This window comes from Theropithecus gelada, chromosome 1 (genome assembly GCF_003255815.1).
Source record: "Theropithecus gelada isolate Dixy chromosome 1, Tgel_1.0, whole genome shotgun sequence".
NCBI lineage: Eukaryota > Metazoa > Chordata > Mammalia > Primates > Cercopithecidae > Theropithecus > Theropithecus gelada.
The window spans coordinates 93,068,136-93,087,142 of record NC_037668.1 but is presented as its reverse complement, the minus strand read 5'-3'; the positions used below and the strand labels follow the sequence as shown (position 1 = coordinate 93,087,142).

At 41.3% G+C, this 19,007-nt stretch overlaps 1 protein-coding gene across 1 annotated transcript in view; it reads right to left on the bottom strand.

Moving 5' to 3' along the window:
- Positions 1 to 695: 695 nt before the first annotated feature.
- Positions 696 to 19,007, bottom strand: part of AK4 (adenylate kinase 4) — an 81,014-nt gene continuing 62,702 nt past the window's right edge. Inside the window, exons 4-6 of the mRNA XM_025396043.1 lie at positions 8,617 to 8,789; positions 2,632 to 2,750; positions 696 to 1,419 (exon numbers count right to left, since the gene is read on the bottom strand). Of these exons, the coding sequence (XP_025251828.1) occupies positions 1,305 to 1,419; positions 2,632 to 2,750; positions 8,617 to 8,789 (407 nt within the window). The 3' untranslated portion in view covers positions 696 to 1,304. The remainder of the gene's footprint in view (positions 1,420 to 2,631; positions 2,751 to 8,616; positions 8,790 to 19,007) is intronic.

Genomic DNA, 19,007 nt, shown 5'->3' with positions numbered 1-19,007 from the left:
TAACAAATGGTTTATTGATACTATGTTATAACGAATGACAAAATATTAGTATCTAATTCTAGACTTTATGGCCACCCCACAGAATGAATCTTTGGAACAGAAAAAAAAAATAAAGATTTTGTTTTCCCATAATCATAAAGCTGTTATACTTAGTCCAAGCACAGTTAGTACAACATTCTGCTCAACCCCACAGGCTCCACTCCCTTTACCACCTATTTATAATATGTTTGGGTCACTCATAGGAGTGAAACACTGTCAGCATCAATAGTTAGCAGCACTTTCAAAATACATTTTATTGTACTGAATAGAAACCGTAACTATTCAATTAGTCTAGTAATTCCAAACGGTCTTATTACTTCTATACATAAAATATGATCTTACAACATTTATGTAGCTAAATACTTATATTTCCCATGCTTTTTGAGGATTCCCAAAAGACTTTAAGGGGGTTCCCAAGACTTTTAGGGTTTTTTTTTTTTTTTCACAATAAAAGAAAGGAACAGTGTCAATCCATGAGTCAGACCAGCAGTTTAATAAGATCCTCTTCATAGCTCAGTTCCCGGTGCATACAGAAATTCAGTACAACCCCATCACTCTCAGTTCTTAGAATAATTTGAGAGGGATAAGAGTAATAACTATCAGTTTTGTTTAACGGCCTAAGATGTTAAAAAAAAAAAAAAAAAAAAAAAAGCCAAATTCTTTCATCCCAGGATGTCTGAAAAGGAGAGACTCCATGGAGTGCGGATACAGAAAAGGAGTTATTTCCACCGGAAGAAAATGAACTGTGGACACAGTCACTCAAGACCAGAGAAACAACCACTGTGAGGAAGCAGCTTCAATTTCACCGTTACCAGGGGGGCACACACCAGAAAGCCTGGGACGAAGTCTGGGCTGTCATTCTCAGGCTTCCTGGTGCTGTAGTTCAACAGCCTTTGTGGGGATGGGGAGAACCAGAAACTATCACCATCATGTGTAAAAAAGAATACCACAGCAACAGCTGTCAAAAACCAGCTGGAGCTGAAGTTACACACCACTTGAAATCCACACTGTACTTGCTTTCTTGTGAAGGGCTTGAGACACGTGCAGAGACACCTTAAACAGGTGTAGGTGACCTTCCTTTTCAAAGGCAGAGGAGGGCCTCTTGTGAACTCTTTCTACTCATTTGTTTTCCTATCAGTTCACCATTTCAACTAGAAAAGATGCTGCAAGCTACCTCAGCTAGCTTCTAATTTGGACACAGCACCAATACTACACACACAATTGAATGAATGACCACATCTTCCTGGTTCTTCCATTGGGCAGGGTCAATATGCTTCTTTGGACTGAATAGGTGTGATCTTGTTCGAGAAAAGTGTGTAAACGTAGGGCCAGATTTTGTTCGTCTCCGTCCCGGAAAATTGGTGGAGCACTCCTCGGCTCCTGAAAAACAAAGTCCAACATACAATGGCTTTTTTGGTTTCTTCTCCACATATTAGTGCAGAAGATCCTAGATATAAAACAAGCATGATCTTATGGTCTATATCATATATCACACTAAGTGCTAAACCAGCCCCTTTCAAAGGTATCAACACTTCCACTGGGTGTACCTAAATAAGGTCATAGCTTTTGCAATTCTGGTATGCTTGTCATGATGCCACCTCTTTTCTCCCCTTTAAAACATATCAAAGAATAGCATTATAGGCACCATTCCAAATGTGCCTCAATATACAATTTTCAAAAGCAAACCACTGAAAAGCTTTGGTATACTAAAACCCTTATTACTTAATGAATCATGGAACACATACATGATTGCTGTATCATAATAATATGATCATAAAACTCTCATCTAAAGGTTTGCTAAATTTCCTGGGGACTACAAGGCCAGAAAGTGATTGTAACAGAGAGTATAAACTGCTGTTTTGAATGCACTCAGCATAGAGATTTGTTTGACTTGCATGTTATTTAAAAAATGTAAATATGTTGCCAATATGAAAACTGAGATTTCCCCCAAAACACACACACAGAAAGCCAGACTTCTGCTCTTCCTGAAAAACGGGAATCATTGGCCTGTGTGCCCTAGAATGCTAACTGGCTGGAGCAGCCACCCCGTCCAGTTCAACTGTCATTCAGCTGCCTAGCTTGACACATCCCTCACCATGTTTGAGACTCATTTCCAATACCTGCCCTAGCCCCTGTAGCCATTTGAATTTTTAATCTCTGCTTTATGGTTGTAGCCTTTCTTTGTTAAACTCCCTGCAGACACTTCAAGAAGGGACACACCAAAAGTCTCTTCTAATCTTCTATCCGAACCAGATATTTGTATGTGGGAGTATCAACATATGTGGGACCACTATCTTAGTCACTTAAAATTTTAAGAAAATGAAAATAAATCTCAATGTTGTTTTACATCCAGAACAGATAGAGATGATCAGGTTTGGGGTCCTTATGTTCTAACAGTTTCAGGATAAAAGTACGGAAACTTATCTTTCATGTACAGCTCCAGCATTTCATCTGACTTCTGGGAAGGTTTTGGGTTGTTAGTGTTTATCTGTCTTAAAGAAACACTACTCTGCCTCAGCCCAGTGTTCTTCCCTGTAGGCTCCACACCTTTCCAGTCTGTCCTTTGTCATGAAAATATCGAAGCACACTCACTTGTATAATTCAATGACTGGCTTTGCCACGTCTTTGTACTGTCTTAGCCTGGCAGCAACTGCTTCAGGTTTATCATCCTCCTGCTGGACTAATGGCTCACCAGTGACGTCATCAATACCCTACAAATACCAAAGAAAACAATTAATATAGACAACAGTTGGGCCATTTCATAGGTAAAAACTTTTCTGTGCAAAACCGTGTATTCACCTTTGACTCCTACCACATGAAGAATTAGGCCTTGGTGACAGTGTTAATTGTAAAAGTAGCAGAAAAAGAAATAGCACACTTAACAGTATGTTAACCTTATTTCCTGGGAGCTGACATTAAATCTTTATTAACAGTTCAGATCTTTTCGAACATGTTCCAGTGCTGTTGATAAATGCTACTTTCAATTCGGCCTAAAATTCCATGCAACCTCCCCCAACAACAAACCTTTAGACAATGTCATCTTGGTTCTCTAAATATCCCTAAAACTACCTTGTCTTCTAAAATAAAGCCTGAGTTCTTAATGCAGAAAACAAAATCTCAAAAAACCAACTTGGTTTACTTAGGAAAAATACTAATCTAGGAGAATACAGTTCAGTACCATCTCTGCCAGCTTTCCAATTCTATCCTGGCGCTTCTATGAAATTTTCCTTATTCAGGTTATTTTACTAGATCAAATAATAACATACGCTGTAGGAACGTACAGAAGGAAAAAAAAAAACTGAAGTGACTGTGTCCTCACCTAAATTATATTACTCAAAAGGGAAGCTGGTGTTGATTTGTTAAACACTTTAGCTTTTCTTATGTGTTGCTGCTTTCTCAATGTAAAATAAACAAAAAATATACCTTAACTGCTAGTTCTGATTAATACAGGTTTTATTTTATTTATTTATTTATTTATTTATTTAATTTTTTTTTTTGAGATGGAGTCTCACTCTGTTGTCCAGGCTGGAGTGCAATGGCTCTATCTCAGCTCACTGCAACCTCTGCCTCCTGGGTTCAAGTGATTCTCCTGCCTCAGCCTCCCAAGTAGGTGGGATTACAGGCGCCTGCCACCATGCCCAGTTAATCTTTGTATTTTTAGTAGAGACGGGGTTTCACCACGTTGGTCAGGCTGGTCTTGAACTCCTGACCTGAGGTGATCCACCTGCCTCGGCCTCCCAAAGTGCTGGGATTACAGGCATGAGCCATTGCACCTGGCTGGTCCTATGTATTTGATTTGAAAATGTATATGATTTTCTGCAGTGTGTTTGTCTAATTATTTTGCTAGCCTTCTATTCTCCCCAAAAAAATCTCATGAAGCACATTATAATAAAGTTATAGCTGACATCATACATAGGGTTAAATATTGAACACACTATAAATTTGGGAAAAAAGGCAAGAACTCCCCACTCTCATCATATGTGACAACATTTATCAGTTGGGTGGGGCACAGTGGCTCATGCCTATAATCTCAGCACTTTGGGAGGCCAAGGTGGGCGGATCACTTAAGGTCAGGAGTTCAAGACCAGTCTGGCCAACAAGGCAAAACCCCATCTCTACTAAAAATACAATTAGCCAGGCGTGGTGGTGGGTGCCTGTAATCCTAGCTACTCAAGAGTCTGAGGCAGGAGAATCGTTTGAACCCAGGAGGCAGAGGCTGCAGTGAAATCATGTCACTGCACTCCAGCCTGGGTGACAGAGCGAGACTCTGTCTCAAAAAAAAATTTTTTAATAATAAAAAATGACATTTATTTTAGTGAAACTCAACCACAAAAATTAAGGAAAAGAGAAATAGAAGGCATGAATTAGAATATTTTTTTAAATGACATATTTAAAGGTGTATTAAAATAGGAATTATTAAATTACCCATGACAATCAGGGACAAACATTCTGAGAATGGAAAATTTATAATTAAAAAAAAAAAAACCTTGATTTTCAATTTGTTTTAATCTCCCCAGGAATCATAGCTCCTTACAAATTGCAGAATGGACACGTTTTGAATTTTGCCTCCCATGTCCATGACTATTACTCACCAGGGGAGATAGTCACAAGAAATAAATCTGTCAGAAGGTAGGCCAGAACAGAACCGAGAGGCACAGGCAACTCAACCTGATAATCAGGAACTGGCTATAAATTTGAAATGCACTAAAATTCCATTACAGCTCAGGGCCTCGGGTATATGACTTATTCTTATGATTTATGAGTGAGCCATGTAATTATCACATGTGTATTCCATGGTTGTTAACCCAACATGACAGGAGAGATGGGGATGGGAGAAGGCTGTATATTACCTCTACTGCCACGTTCTTTATTTTACTTACAGTCACAAGGCTCAGAAAGTCATTTCCAGAATTTCAAAGCATCAGCAAATACAACCCTGTTTCCAGAAAGCAGAATGATGCTAGAGCAACGGCGCCCCTCCTTCCCAGGGAAGCCGGCCACCACTGACATAGGAGTTAAGAAGAAATCACTTAGGCAGCTAGTAAGGGGATGGAAGTCCTCAGTAAGGCTTTTCTCTTTAATGAAAAGCAACCCAAATCATTTTCTAACAAAGAGCAGCCTGTAAAGTCGAGCTGCAGACATAGACAAGCAAGCTGGGAGCTTGCACGGGAGAATGCTGGCAGCAACAACGGACCAGACGTGTTCAAGATGGCGGCTCCATCTTCCCTTCTCTTTGTCAGCCTGTGTACAGTAAGAAGCAGACAAAAGTCGGCAGGCCAGGGAGAGTTCATTTGCATAATAAGATTAGGGTGGGGCCACCAGCCTTCCCTGAGCACTATGTAAACGTCGTGCCTGATCCAACCAATCTGTAAGCCCTATGTAAATCAGACACCATCTCCTCACCCTGGACTATAAAATCCAGGGCATCCACCACCAGCTGGTCTTTTCCACTTGGAGCGCACTCTTCTCCAGAGAGACAGCCGTTTCTCTTTCTCTTCTCTTCTGCCTATTGTAAACCTCCGCTCCTAAACTCTTCGTGTCCGTGTCCTAAATTTTCCTGGCGCCAGATGACGAACCCCAGGGTATATACCCCAGACAACATAGCCACTTCACCACAGCTGGTAGAGTTGATCTAGGTTAGCACTTTCACTAAGGTCTTCAAAAGCAGCATGGTAATTGCAGATGTTCTTAGAGAGAAACCCAGGCTTTGAAAAGCAACTCAGTGGTAAGGCTTTTCAAATTTTATGAGAATCTCTGCATCAGCAGGTCTGGACAAAGCCAAAATGTAAAGCATCTGTGTTGGACTTCAGTGTTCCCATCTGTATTGTCAGAACTCCTTTTTTACTCCCACCCATTTTTCCCCCATCATAGCTTCTTGAGACAGATATCAGGAAGGGATCTAATAAAATAACTACAGAACTTTTACCTTTTTTGGAGGTGGGAGGGAGGCCAGGTATTACTCTGTCGCCCAGGCTGAAGTGCAGTGGCACAATCACAGCTCACTACAGCCTTGACCACCCCAGGCCAATAGGCTTGGCCCACTTTTACATTTTTAAAAGACTTCAAAAGGAGTGCTTAACTCAAGTGAAAAAGTCTCATTGGGACTTTACTGACACAATGGCACCCAGGAGTTGGGAAGCCATTCTTAGCCCCTTGAAGTAATTTTCTATAGTAATTACTGACTCCATCTATATTCAAGTGTAATAATGTTTCCATAAAGATTAACCTAATAAGACACAATGCCATGCATTCCACATTGAATGATAACAAGTAATAGTACCTACCACCCAAAACTGGAGTTCACTATTGTAAAGACAACTCAATCTGTCTTTATCAGATAAATAGTCTTTATCATAAAGATAAACCAAAAAGTCTTAATCAAAAAGAACAATAATTATTTAAGTAAATTTGTTAAAATATCTGTATACATATACCTTTACACATGTCTAATTTGAGCTAACTGTATCAATGTTATACTTTGAACCTTTTAAGGGTAATCTTTTTATTCCTTTAGCCTTCCCTAGTCACTTAACCACCTGCCCACTCTGCACATCAACTATGATTCCTTTCCCTCATCCAGTTCCAGCCCAGGATACAGCCCTCGTGACTTTCTCCCTGATCTTATAAAGCTAGAGATCACACACTCAACACACCAACAGATACACATATAAAGAGGTGTAGTCACTGTTTTACAAAAATGGGATCATTCTGCTGTTTGTACTTCTCATTGAAAGATACTTTCGGGGCCGTGCGCGGTGGCTCATACCTGTTATCTCAGCACTTTGGGAGGCCAAGGCAGGTAGATCACTTGAGGTCAGGGGTTCGAGACCAGTCTGGTCAGCATGGTGAAACCCCGTCTCTACTAAAAATACAAAAACTAGCCAGGCATGGTGGCACATGTCTGTAATCCCAGCTACTCAGGAGGCTGAGGCAGAAGAATCACTTGAACCCAGGAGGCAGAGGCTGCAATGAGCCGAGATCACACCACTGCACTCCAGCCTAGGTGATGGAGCAAGACTCCATCTCAAAAAAGAAGAGAAAACAACTTTTAGAAGATTTCTCCATGTCAAAAAACTATAATGCTTACCTAGTAGAATGGCTGAAATCTAAAACACTGACTACACTAAATACTGGTGACAATGTGGAGAAATAGAAACATTTACTGCTGGTGGAAATGCAAAATCAAATAACCAGTTTGGAAGACAATTTTTGCCAGTTTCTCACAAAGCTAAATATATACTTACAATCCAGCAATTACACTCCTTGGTTTTTACTCAAAATAGGTGAAAACTTACATTTGCACAAAACTGTGCACATGAATATTTGGAGCAACTTTAATCATAAATGCCAAGACATGGAACCAAGATGTTCTTCAAAATGAATAAACTGTGGTACATCCATACAATGGAACATTATTCACTTACAAAAATAAATCAGCTACCAAGCCTCCAAAAAACACAGAATGTGTAAGTGCATATCACTAAGTGAAAGGAGCAAGTCTGACAAGCAGACATACTATATGATTCCAATGATACGACATTCTATAGAAGGCAAAATTATAAGGACAGCAAAAAGATCTGTAGTTTTCAGAAGTTTGGGGAAAATCAGGGAGGAATTAATAGGTAGGGCACAGGAAATATTATAAGACCATGAAGCGATTCTGTATAAGACAGTAATGATGGACAAATGTCATGTCATTGTGCATTTGTCAAAATCCAGACTATAAAAGAGAAAATGAGAACGCCAATGCAAACTATGAATTTTAGTTAATAACTTTTCTATTATTAGTTTATTAACTGTAACAAATGTACCACACTAATGCAAAATGCTAATAATGGAGAAGCGTGAGTGAGGGAGGGGATTTTCCATTTAATTTTTATGTAAACCTAAAGCTTATCTAAAAATAAGGTGTATTAAGTTTTAAGTAGTGCTAATTCATTCTTTTTACTGACTATATTATATTCCAAGATGGTATAAATATTCTCCAATTCATTTAACCATTTCCCTATAGATGAACATTCATTTGCTTTTTTGAGATTTTTTTTGGTTTTGTTTTTTGGCCACTACAGCAACATTGAAACAAACATCAGTGTATACATGACCTAATCTACTAATGCTTCCATTTCCACAGCTATTCTCCTAAAAGTAGCCTGAATTAAATATTTACTTAAAATTCATAATATACATTGCTATGTTGCTTTAAAAAGAGGCTACAAATACTTTAGCTAACAAAAATGAGAGTACTATTTTCCCCAGATCCCACCAGCAATAGACTTTGTTTTATTTTTTAAATAAATATAATTATATACATTATATACCTCTATTTATCAGTAATAAATATAAAATTAAAATTTTTATATTTTGATTTTGCGAGTCTAATGGATCCAAAGAGATATCCTATTTAAATACTTAAATGTCCCTTCCCTGACTACTACATTTGAACATTCAAAAAATGTTTTTTAGTCACGTAGATTTATTCTTTTTTGAATGGTCTACTCATATCCTTTTCTCCACTTTTCAATGGAAATTGTTTGTCTTTCTCTTGTCGGGTTGTGAAAGCACTTTGTATATTCTTACATGTACATGAGGTGGATTGAAGTCCAGGTTATATACCCTTCCGCTAGGAGGGTGAATCCAACGGCGGCTGAGACGATCTTTAAGTGTTTCAAATGGAATGTTCAAACTGATCACTAGATCCACTTCACAGATTTTGTCCAGGGCTTCGGCTTGTCCTAATGTCCTAGGAAAACCTAAATGCCAAAAACAATACAAGTCAAATGCGCAAGATATTGCCCAATTCCAATTAGTTCTTGAAACATTTTCAGCGACAGAATTAAATTTGCATATACCATTCTAAAAGGAGCTTTACACTATCTGGGTGATGGGATAATTTGCATCCCAAACCTTAGCACCACATAATAAACCCATGCCACAAACCTGCACATGTATCTTCTGAATCTAAAAGTTGAAATTATTTTTTAAAAAAGAGCTTTAACCAAGAACGTCTACCTCCATAAATGTAATATTAAAATAAAATATGCTATTCTATAACCTAGCTTCTGCATTTGGAAGACTCAAAGATTAAGGAATCACATGATAAAAATTTTAAATGCGCTAAACTAAAAATCACTAAACCAGTCCTGGCTCTAGTCCTTTCTCTGTTCTTAAGTATCTGTGTGACCTCAGCAAGTTACATCACCTTCATTTCCACTTTCTGTTAAAGAAGTGAAGGGAGGCCGGGCGCGGTGGCTCAAGCCTGTAATCCCAGCACTTTGGGAGGCCGAGACGGGTGGATCACGAGGTCAGGAGATCGAGAACATCCTGGCTAACACGGTGATACCCCGTCTCTACTAAGAAATACAAAAAAAAAACTAGCCGGGCGAGGTGGCGGGCGCCTGTAGTCCCAGCTACTCGGGAGGCTGAGGCCGGAGAATGGCGTGAACCCGGGAGGCGGAGCTTGCAGTGAGCTGAGATCCGGCCACTGCACTCTAGCCTGGGCTACAGAGCGAGACTCCGTCTCAAAAAAAAAAAAAAAAAAGTGAAGGGAAATATCATATCTTACATCCTTTGAACACTAGCCGTTTATGAGTAGGTTCTTAGGTTAGCAAAACTAACTATATACATTTATTTTAGAGTCTAAATCAATTAAAGTATGATCCTCCACCCAGACCTTCACCTGACTCTGCACTTTAACCAAAGTAGGCAATCTGATTAATAACATGGTGACTATCATAAATACTGTATTGTATACTTGAAATGTGCTGAGAGCTGATTTTAAGGATTCTTGCCACACACATAAGAAATCATACCTGTATGAGGTGATGGATATGTTAATTATTAAACCTGACTGTGGTAATCATGTTACACTGCATGTATCAAAGCATCACGTTGTACACCTTAAATATATACACTTATTTGTCAAGTATACTGTGATAAAGCTGGAAAAAAATTTTAAATTGTTTAAGTCTATTTAAAAGATTTTAAAGGGAACTAGAATTTTTAAATCTATTGGGATACTGCAAAACTTATTCTTCCTACTTTTCTAAATGTGTGGAAATAACAAAATTAAAATGTGGGCTCATGGGCATCTCTTCCTTTTCTGATTTAAGTATAAGCTCTGGGTGACCTCAGGAGTTAGGTCTTATGACCCCAAATTACACTTTTCTTCAGAGACTGACCTCAATGTAACTCCAGGTTTGGCTTGGGTGGGGCTGCATAGTGGTAACTTTTTCCTAAATAAATCACTCCAGTTTATCTGCTCTGACAAAAATCTTGCTGGATCTAATATCACTTTTTTAAAAATGTCTTTATATCCTAGTTAGGTAAAAGAACCAGGTGGATGAAGAGCTGAAATTATAATAAAAGATGGAATATCCAGAAGAGAAACTAAATCCATTCAGATAAGAATACCAGCCCATCTCTACCCTTCCAAATTGGAAGTATCAAGATGACAACTTAAAAATGGGTATTCATGGCCCTGCAGCACTTACAATTCAAAGAACTCCTTTCCTTACTGTAGAAAGTTGGTGGCTCAAACATGAATGTGCAGCACTGCATTGAAACCCCTAAGTCTGTGTGAATGCCAATCTGATTTCTGAGTGCTCACTGAGTTGAATGTGACAAAATCCACCCACACTACTGCTTCAGATACCTATTGCTTGTAAACTCTCCCTCCAAAGCCTTCCTTACTGCCTGTGAGTCATCCACATAAAATCCCCTCTCAATGCCCGTCAGGTTCTGCCTTTCCCTGGACAACCCACTCTTCACTAAAATGTCAAGATGACAACTGGAATAAAAAGTTGCCTGCAAGGGGAGGGGGGAGGGGGAGGGATTGCATTGGGAGTTATACCTGATGTAAATGACAAGTTGATGGGTGCTGACAAGTCAATGGGTGCAGCACACCAACATGGCACAAGTATACATATGTAACAAACCTGCACATTATGCACATGTACCTTAGAACTTAAAGTATTAAAAAAAAAAAAAAAAGTTGCCTGCAAGGCCAGGCACAGTTGCTCACGCCTGTAATCTCAACACTTTAGGAGGCCGAGGCAGTGGGATCACTTAAGGTCAGGAATTCAAAGCCAGCCTGGGCAATGTAGAGAGAACGCATCTCTACCAAAAATAAAAATTAAAAAAGTAGCTGTTACTGGTGATGCACACCTGTAGTACCAGGTACTTGGGAAGCTGAGGTGGGAGGATCACTTGAGCCCACGGAGTTCAAGGCTGCAGTGAGCTACAATCACACTATTGCACTCCAGCCTGGGTGACAGAGTGAGATAGTAAGCTCCTGTCTCAAAAAAAAAAAAAGAATAAAAGAAAGAAAAGAAGACAGAGAAACAGAAAGAGAAAGAGAAAAGGAAAAAAAGGTACCTACAGCCCAAACAACCTCAAAATCATCTATAAACTCTTTCCCCCCAAACCTCTGCTGCACCAATGAAAAGCATTTTCTAAAGCAGTGGCTTCCAAAGTTATCTTCATTGGAGTATATAAAGAAAATATTTGAACTTTGGGGAAGGGGGAGGGCCGTTCTTTTAAAAGAATGTCGTATTAGTGGACGGGCATGATGGCTCATGCATGTAATCCCAGCACTTTGGGAAGCCCAGGCCGGTGGATCACTTGAGGCCAGCAGTTTGAGACCAGCCTGGTCAACATGGCAAAACTGCATGTCTACTAAAAATACAAAAATTAGCCGGGCGTGGTGGCACATGCCTGTAATCCCAGCCACTAGGGAGGCTGGGGCATGAGAATTGCTTGAACCTGGGAGGCAGAAGTTGCAGTGAGCTGAGTTCATAGCACTGCACTCCAGCCTGGGTGACAGAGTAAGACTGTTGGGGAAAAAAAAAAAAGGTATCACATGAGTGAAATTGCACGGGTAAATAAATAATTTATACATAATTATCCATATATTGAAGATGTAAATTCAATATTTTCACTGATAAATGTAAACAAAGAATTTTAGAGATCCCTCTTCTAAAGACCTGAAATCTTAGCGACAGTCCCTGCCTTGTGTTCTAGCTTCTGTGACCTTGACAAGAAAACAGTCTTTATATCCTTCAGATAGAGGTTGACAGCTTGGGGTGGGGTAGGGGGCGGGGTAGGGGGTGGCGGGGGGTAACCACTAGAAAAGAATAGGAAGCTCTAAAAGATAATGTAACGTTAGTTCCTCCAACAAATAAAAGCTTGAATCTTATTGGCTAGTTTCCTTGTCTAATGAGGGTACAAGCCAGTCTGCTCAGCTGAGCTCTGGAGCCCTCTGGAGGAGTAAAACGCAAAGTGTACAACATAGGTTGAACTCAGCAAGACAAATTTCAAAAACATGTTGGATAGCACCTGCTACCTACTGGACTCTCACATTCAGACCTGCTAATGACCACAGATGATAATGAATTTCCAGTGGTTTAGACTACAAGCAACAGGTACCTGAAGCTGGTTTAGAAGGAACAACTACAGAAATAAACCATTCCACAACTTCAAGCATTCTCCATTTGATGAGACACATCAAAATCATCAAGAAAGACTCAAAAGAAAAAATCAGGGCCGAGTGCGGTGGCTCAGGCCTGTAATCCCAGCACTTTGGGAGGCCGAGGCAGGTGGATGACCTGAGGTCAAGAGATCAAGACCATCCTGGCCAACTTGGTGAAACCCCGTCTCTTACTAAAAATACAAAAATTAGCCGGGCATGGGCAGGCACCTGTAATCCCAGCTAATCAGGAGGCTAAGGCAGGAGAATCACTGAAACCCGGGAGGCGGAGGTTGCAGTGAGCCGAGATCACGCCACTGCACTCCAGCCTGGTGACAGAGCAAGACTCTGCCTCAAAAAGAAAAGAAAAGAAAAAAATCAGTGATGATGGATGCTCAGATCCTGTCCCCAGACTTCCTAGAGTAGAACATCTAGGAGTGAGAGCAGGGCTTGGGTATTTCTAATATTTACCCCTGATTCATGACAAACCACCAAACTTCTCAGTGACAGCAACAGTGCAAGTATAATACCAAACACTCATCCGCCCCATTTTTCTGTCAGGCTTAACTCTACTTCTAAGCAGGTAACAAACCACTTTGAAGAACAAGTTGCCTCTATCTCATTTCATCAGAAGACAGCTGGGAAGGAAAGTCCCAAACACATGCAAATCTTTCCAGATTTATGAAGTCCCTAACTTAGTCACCTGTTTGAGCAGTTCTTCTCCAGAGGCGCTCATGTACTTGTCCAGTATCTTACCACTAAGGAAAGTAGTGGCAGGGGAGCAAGCATGGTATATTAGTAAGAACAATGTACCAGACATAAGTCAAAGATCTGGGTGCCACTCACTATTTCAAAAGTGAGGAGAAACAGCCTTAAGGTAGACACTCTCAAGACTCAATATAACACATTAGGTATAAGCACATGCTTTGAAAACAGACACACCTGGATTTAATCCCTGGCCTTTACCTAGCCGTAACTATGAGAACTTTGGCAAGTTTCATATACTCTCAGATCCTTAGTTTCCTCAGATATGAAAAAAGGGGCCAGGCACAGTGGCTCATGCCTGTAATCCTAGCACTCTGGGAAGTCAAGAAGGATGGATCTCTTGAGGTCAGGAGTTCAAGACCAGCCTGGCCAATATGGCGAAACCCCATCTCTACTAAAAATACAAAAATAAGCCAGGTATGGTGGCCCACGCCTGTAATCCCAGCTACTCAGGAGGCGGAGGCAAGAGAATCGCTTGAACCCGGGAGGTAGAGGTTGTAGTGAGCTGAGATCGTGCCACTACACTCCAGCCTGGGCGACAGAGAGGGACTCCATCTCAAAACAAACAAACAACCACCACCACCACCACCACAAAAAAAAAAAAGAAAAAAGAAAAAAAAAAAAAGCAAGGGCACATTAGTTTTCTAGGGCTGCCACAGACTGGGTAGCTTAAACAATACTGGAGGCTGTAAGTCCAAGACCAAGGTATCAGCAGGGTTTGTTCCTTCAGAGGCCTCTAACTGATTCATAGATGGCTATCTCTCCTGCTGCCTTCACATGGTCTTTACTCTATGTATCCATGTCCAAATGTCCTTTTCTTATAAGGACACCAGTCAGATTGGATTGGGGCCCACTCTAATGACCTCATTTTAACTTAATCACCTCTTTACAGACCTTATCTCTAAATATAGTCACAATCTGAGGTATTGCGGGGGCGGGGGGAAGGGGCATGGTTAGGGCTTCAACACACGAATTCCGGGTCAGAGGACACATCCGCAACTCAGCCCATGACAAAGGGTAATGCCTACTGCACAGGGCAGTTTGAGGATTAAAAGTGACAATCCCTGCCGGACGCGGTGGCTCATGCCTGTAATCCCAGCACTTTGAGAGGCCGAGACGGGCGGATCACGAGGTCAGGAGATCGAGACCATCCTGGCTAACACGGTGGAACCCCGTCTCCACTAAAAATACAAAAATTAGCCAGGCATAGTGGTGGCTGTAGTCCCAGCTACACGGGAGGCTGAGGCGGGAGAATGGCGTGAACCCAGGAGGCGGAGCTTGCAGTGAGTGGAGATCACGCCACTGCACTCCAGTCTGGGTGACAGAGTGAGACTATCTCAAAAAAAAAAGGTGACAATCCCTGTAAAATGTATAAGATGCAAAGTGCTGAGCACGTGGAGAGTGTGCTGGTTAATAAACAGTCGCCGCTGCTTTTGGTAGAGCTCACCTAGAAGCTCAGCTCATTTCCCAATTCAATACAAAAGCAGCAGCAGCAAAGAAAGGCCCTCATCCACCCACATTTAATTGCCCACATTTAATTCCTTTTCTGGGTTTTTTCTAAGAGTTTGGGGAGTCCCTGGTGCTCTCTGTGGCAGTTACAGCTCGGCACGGGTAGTCATTAGTCACAGGGAGCTCAACCCCAGCACAGCACAGAACCTGGGCACAACACAGCCACTACTTCCATAAGCCTCCTTCCCTTGGTTTCTCAGTTTGCCCCTTTCACCACCTACCTGACTCTTTAATAGTAAAGCTCCTTAATCTACTTTCCTGATCCAGTTCAACACCTTATCATGGTGGGGTTTCATTTGGGTTACAGATGGAGTCAACACAAAGACTCACTCTTAAGCTGTTGATAGTACAAGTGTACCTTGAGGCAGCAACACGGCACAACTTCTAAGGAACCAGTGCACGTGCAGGCTGTTAACTGTAACTAAGGATCCAAATCAAGAAAAGTGGCAAATTTGTGGTATTTTCTGTAGTGAGTGCCCTCTTCTAGAAGCATTCACAAAGACAAGACAACTATGCCTTCGAAGGAGCTGGACTACGTGGCTTCCAAGTCTGCAGCTCAGCAAACATAGCCTTTATGCTTCACATATACGAAACTGTTCACAAAGCATTTCTATAAATTTACTTATCTCTTATTCTTTTCATTAACCCTTTCATTAACCCTATGAGGTGGACAGAGAAGTTATTACCCTCAGTTTAAGTTTGGATTCAGTGAAAGCCAACAGCACAATGCATATGACATCAGGTCCTTAGATTTCTGCTAAAGTGCTCTTTCTATCCAACGATGTTGCTGTATCAGGCATATAAAAAGTAATTGTTAAAAGGAATCCTCCAGCCTGGGCAACATAGTGAGACCTCATCTCTACAAAAAGTACAAAAATTAGGTGGGCATGGTGGTGCCCGTCTGTAGTCCCAGGTGGGAGGCTGAGGTAGGAGGAACGCTTAAGCCCAGCAAGTCGAGGCTGCAGTGAGCTGTGATTGTGCCACTGTACTACAGCCTAGGTGAGAGGCCAAGAAAGATCCTGTCTCAAAAAAAAAAGTTGGGGGGAGGATCCTAGGCTAAGCACAGTGGCTCATCCCAGCACTTTGGGAGGCTAAGGTGGGAACGTCACTTGAGCCCAGGAGGCAGAGGGTGCAGTGCACTGAGATCATGCCTACAATGTTACCCCATCTATCTTTCTTCTACCTACCTAAAAAGCAGAGCATCATGGTGGCATCCTTATCATCACAGTTACCACTTGAAGAGCATCCCTGATGTGCCAGATATATTATATGCAGAGGAAAAGCCTGTACAGGCTTGCAAAGGCCTACCCACCTGGGCCCCTGCCCTACCACCTCTCTCACCTCATTTCTCTGTCCATGTTTCCATGCCAGCCATACTGGCGTCCTTGCAGCTCTCAAGCAGGCACGCATGTGCCCACCTTGGACATTCACAGTTCATGTCCCCTCCACTTTTGCTCCAGACTCCCATGTATATCCTCAGCTCCTCCAAATCTTGGCTCCAGTGGTGCCTTGTTAAGACTTCTCTAACTGCACTCTACCACATGCCAACAATCCTATTCACCCTTTATTTTCCTTTTGTTTTCCTTCAGAGTATATATCACCATTTACCATATACAATTTACTTTATAAGTGCTTCTATTCCCACCAGAAGTAAGCTAAATCAGAGTAGAACATTTTAAGTTATTGTTTACTGCTATATCCTTAGTGCTGTAAGAGTGCTTTGCACACAGTAGGTGCCGAATAAAAATATTTGTTGAATGAGCAAATATTATCTCAAAAGTCACAATAATTCTGTCAGGTAGGCCTTATCCCCATTTGAAAATTGTAAAAACCAAGGCTGGAAAAGTGAAATGACTTGCTCAAGATCACATGATAAGTGATGAACCTAGATTAAATGAAGTGCTATTTGTCTCTACAATCACATGCCATGTACCACACCATGTTGTCTTCCTCCTGAACAGAAAACGGCAGACTGTGAGAAGCAAATTCTCAGACAGGGAGAAATGCCTGATCCTGATGTCTGTGACGGGCAGCTTACAAAACGACTTGAGGAATCCAAATCTTGTATGGCTTCAGGAACCGCCTGATCCAGCACTGCACGTACAGATGATTTTCTTCCCACATACACAACAACAAATGTTCTGCACCTTGCTTTTTCTCTTTGGAGATTTTTTTCTGCATAACACATATTACTGTCTCATTCTCTTCTGCAGAGACAGGGTCTTGGTTTGTTCGCTAGGCTGCTCTTGAACACCTGGCCTCAAGCAATCCTGTTGCCTCAGCTTCCCAAAGTGCTGGGAATCATGCTCTTTAATAACTGCAGACTACAGCATGGTTTGGATAAAGCATAATTTAACCAATCCCCTAATGATGGACATCCAAGGTGTTTCCAGTCAAACTGCAATGAGCATCTTTGCACATGACCTGAAACACATGACTAAGGAAAAGTTGATTCACAGTTAGGAATATAGATCCAGAGGAAAGCTGCCTGTGTTTGAGGTCCAGCTAAGCCCCTTGCTTGTGACCCTGGTTACTTTACTTCTCTATGCCTATGAAAATAATAATACCTAATTCATAAAGTCATTATGAGAAATAAGTAAATTACTATATGTAAATTCCAGAATAGTGGCTAGCTCAGGATAAACTGCATGGCAGGGGGTGGGCAGTACTTGGAAAAAATGAAAGCAATGTGGGACTGGAGGTAAAAAGACAAACAGCAGGTTTGGGAACAAGAAAGACATGAAGGATAAAGATAGATTTGAGCTTTCAGAAAAGGATGAAAGACACACTAGGAGACAGAATAATAATACCACCACCACCATCACCCAACATGAGATTTTCACATAGGAGAAAGTCCTTGGTAACAGAAAAGACAAGAAAGAAAGTAGCATCCTAAGGGGAAATCTAGGTTCTCTTTATTACAGAAAGTGGAGACTTCTGCAAATAGCATGGGTATGTGGCAAGGAGGGTGGGGGAAACTGTCAGGAAAAAGGATTCCAGAGGGTAAGGTGAGGAGGGGAATCAATAATAGAGAAACCGAAGCAGATATAAAAGAAAGAATAAGAGGATGGCTTACCTTCCTCTCAGAAATGAAAGGCAGAGTTGGAAGTGACTGGCCTCGAAGAGTGCCATTTTCAGGGCAAGTGTGGTGAACTAGATAGACCCAGCAGTGGTCACAAAGGCCCTGGGGATAGGCTAAGGCTGCCTCCAAACTTTGGGGTGCTATGTCACAGGTGTGGTGTCACAGGTCCTGAAGAGGGGCTTTCTCTCACTCTGGTTAGACATAGGGCAAGGGCTCTACAAAGTGAGTAGCAGCATTTATTCGTCTACAAGACTTTTAAAATATGGACACTCAGCCGAGAAGAATGGCTAACACCTACAGTCCCAGCATTTTGGGAGGATTTCACTTGAGCCCAGGATTTTGGGATCACCCTGGATAATGAAGTGAGATCCTGTCTCTACAAAATAATTTAAAATTAACCAGGCATGGTGGTGCGTGCCTTTAGTCCCAGCTACTCAGGAGGCTGAGGCAGGAGGATCACTTGAGTCCAGGAGGGTGAGGCTGCAGTAAGCCATGTTCATGCCACTGCACTCCAGCCTGGGTGACTGAGCAAGACTCTATCTCAAAAAAAAAAACAGAGAAGAAAAAGAAAAACATACTTTTCAGCCACAGATCCTAACTTTAAGGCTTCAGGGCATACAATATGAAATGGTGCCTGAAAATGGTGGAGTCTATAAAGTAGCCTGGGAGCTTTAGCATTCTTTAAATTGATCTACATCCGTGTCACAAGTTGGGCTGAACAAATCAAAGCAATTCAGGTGTAATTCTCACACCAATCAGCTGCCAAGAACAGAACGTCAGATGAGGTACAGTCAGACCAGCACATTTTAAAGCATTTTCAGTGAGGGTCATCATCCAGCCAGTAAGATCCCCTGTGGTCAGGTATCACTGACGAAGTGGAGTAGAATGCACACTCAAATTCTGTCAACAGGTGGCAGCATTTATAATTTTTCCATTTAGAGAGAATTACAAGTTGAACTATGCTTTTACATTTACTAAAAGCAACACTCCAAGAAAGGCTTTCTAAATGACTGACTAGCGTTATTCTAGGTTCCTTAATTAGCCCATTCCAAATGTGAATATATTCCATTAATTGTTGAAGAAGGAGAAATGCCAATAGCTAACGTAAAATAAAGATCATGTTTAAGCATGGACTGCTTGCTTTCCTCC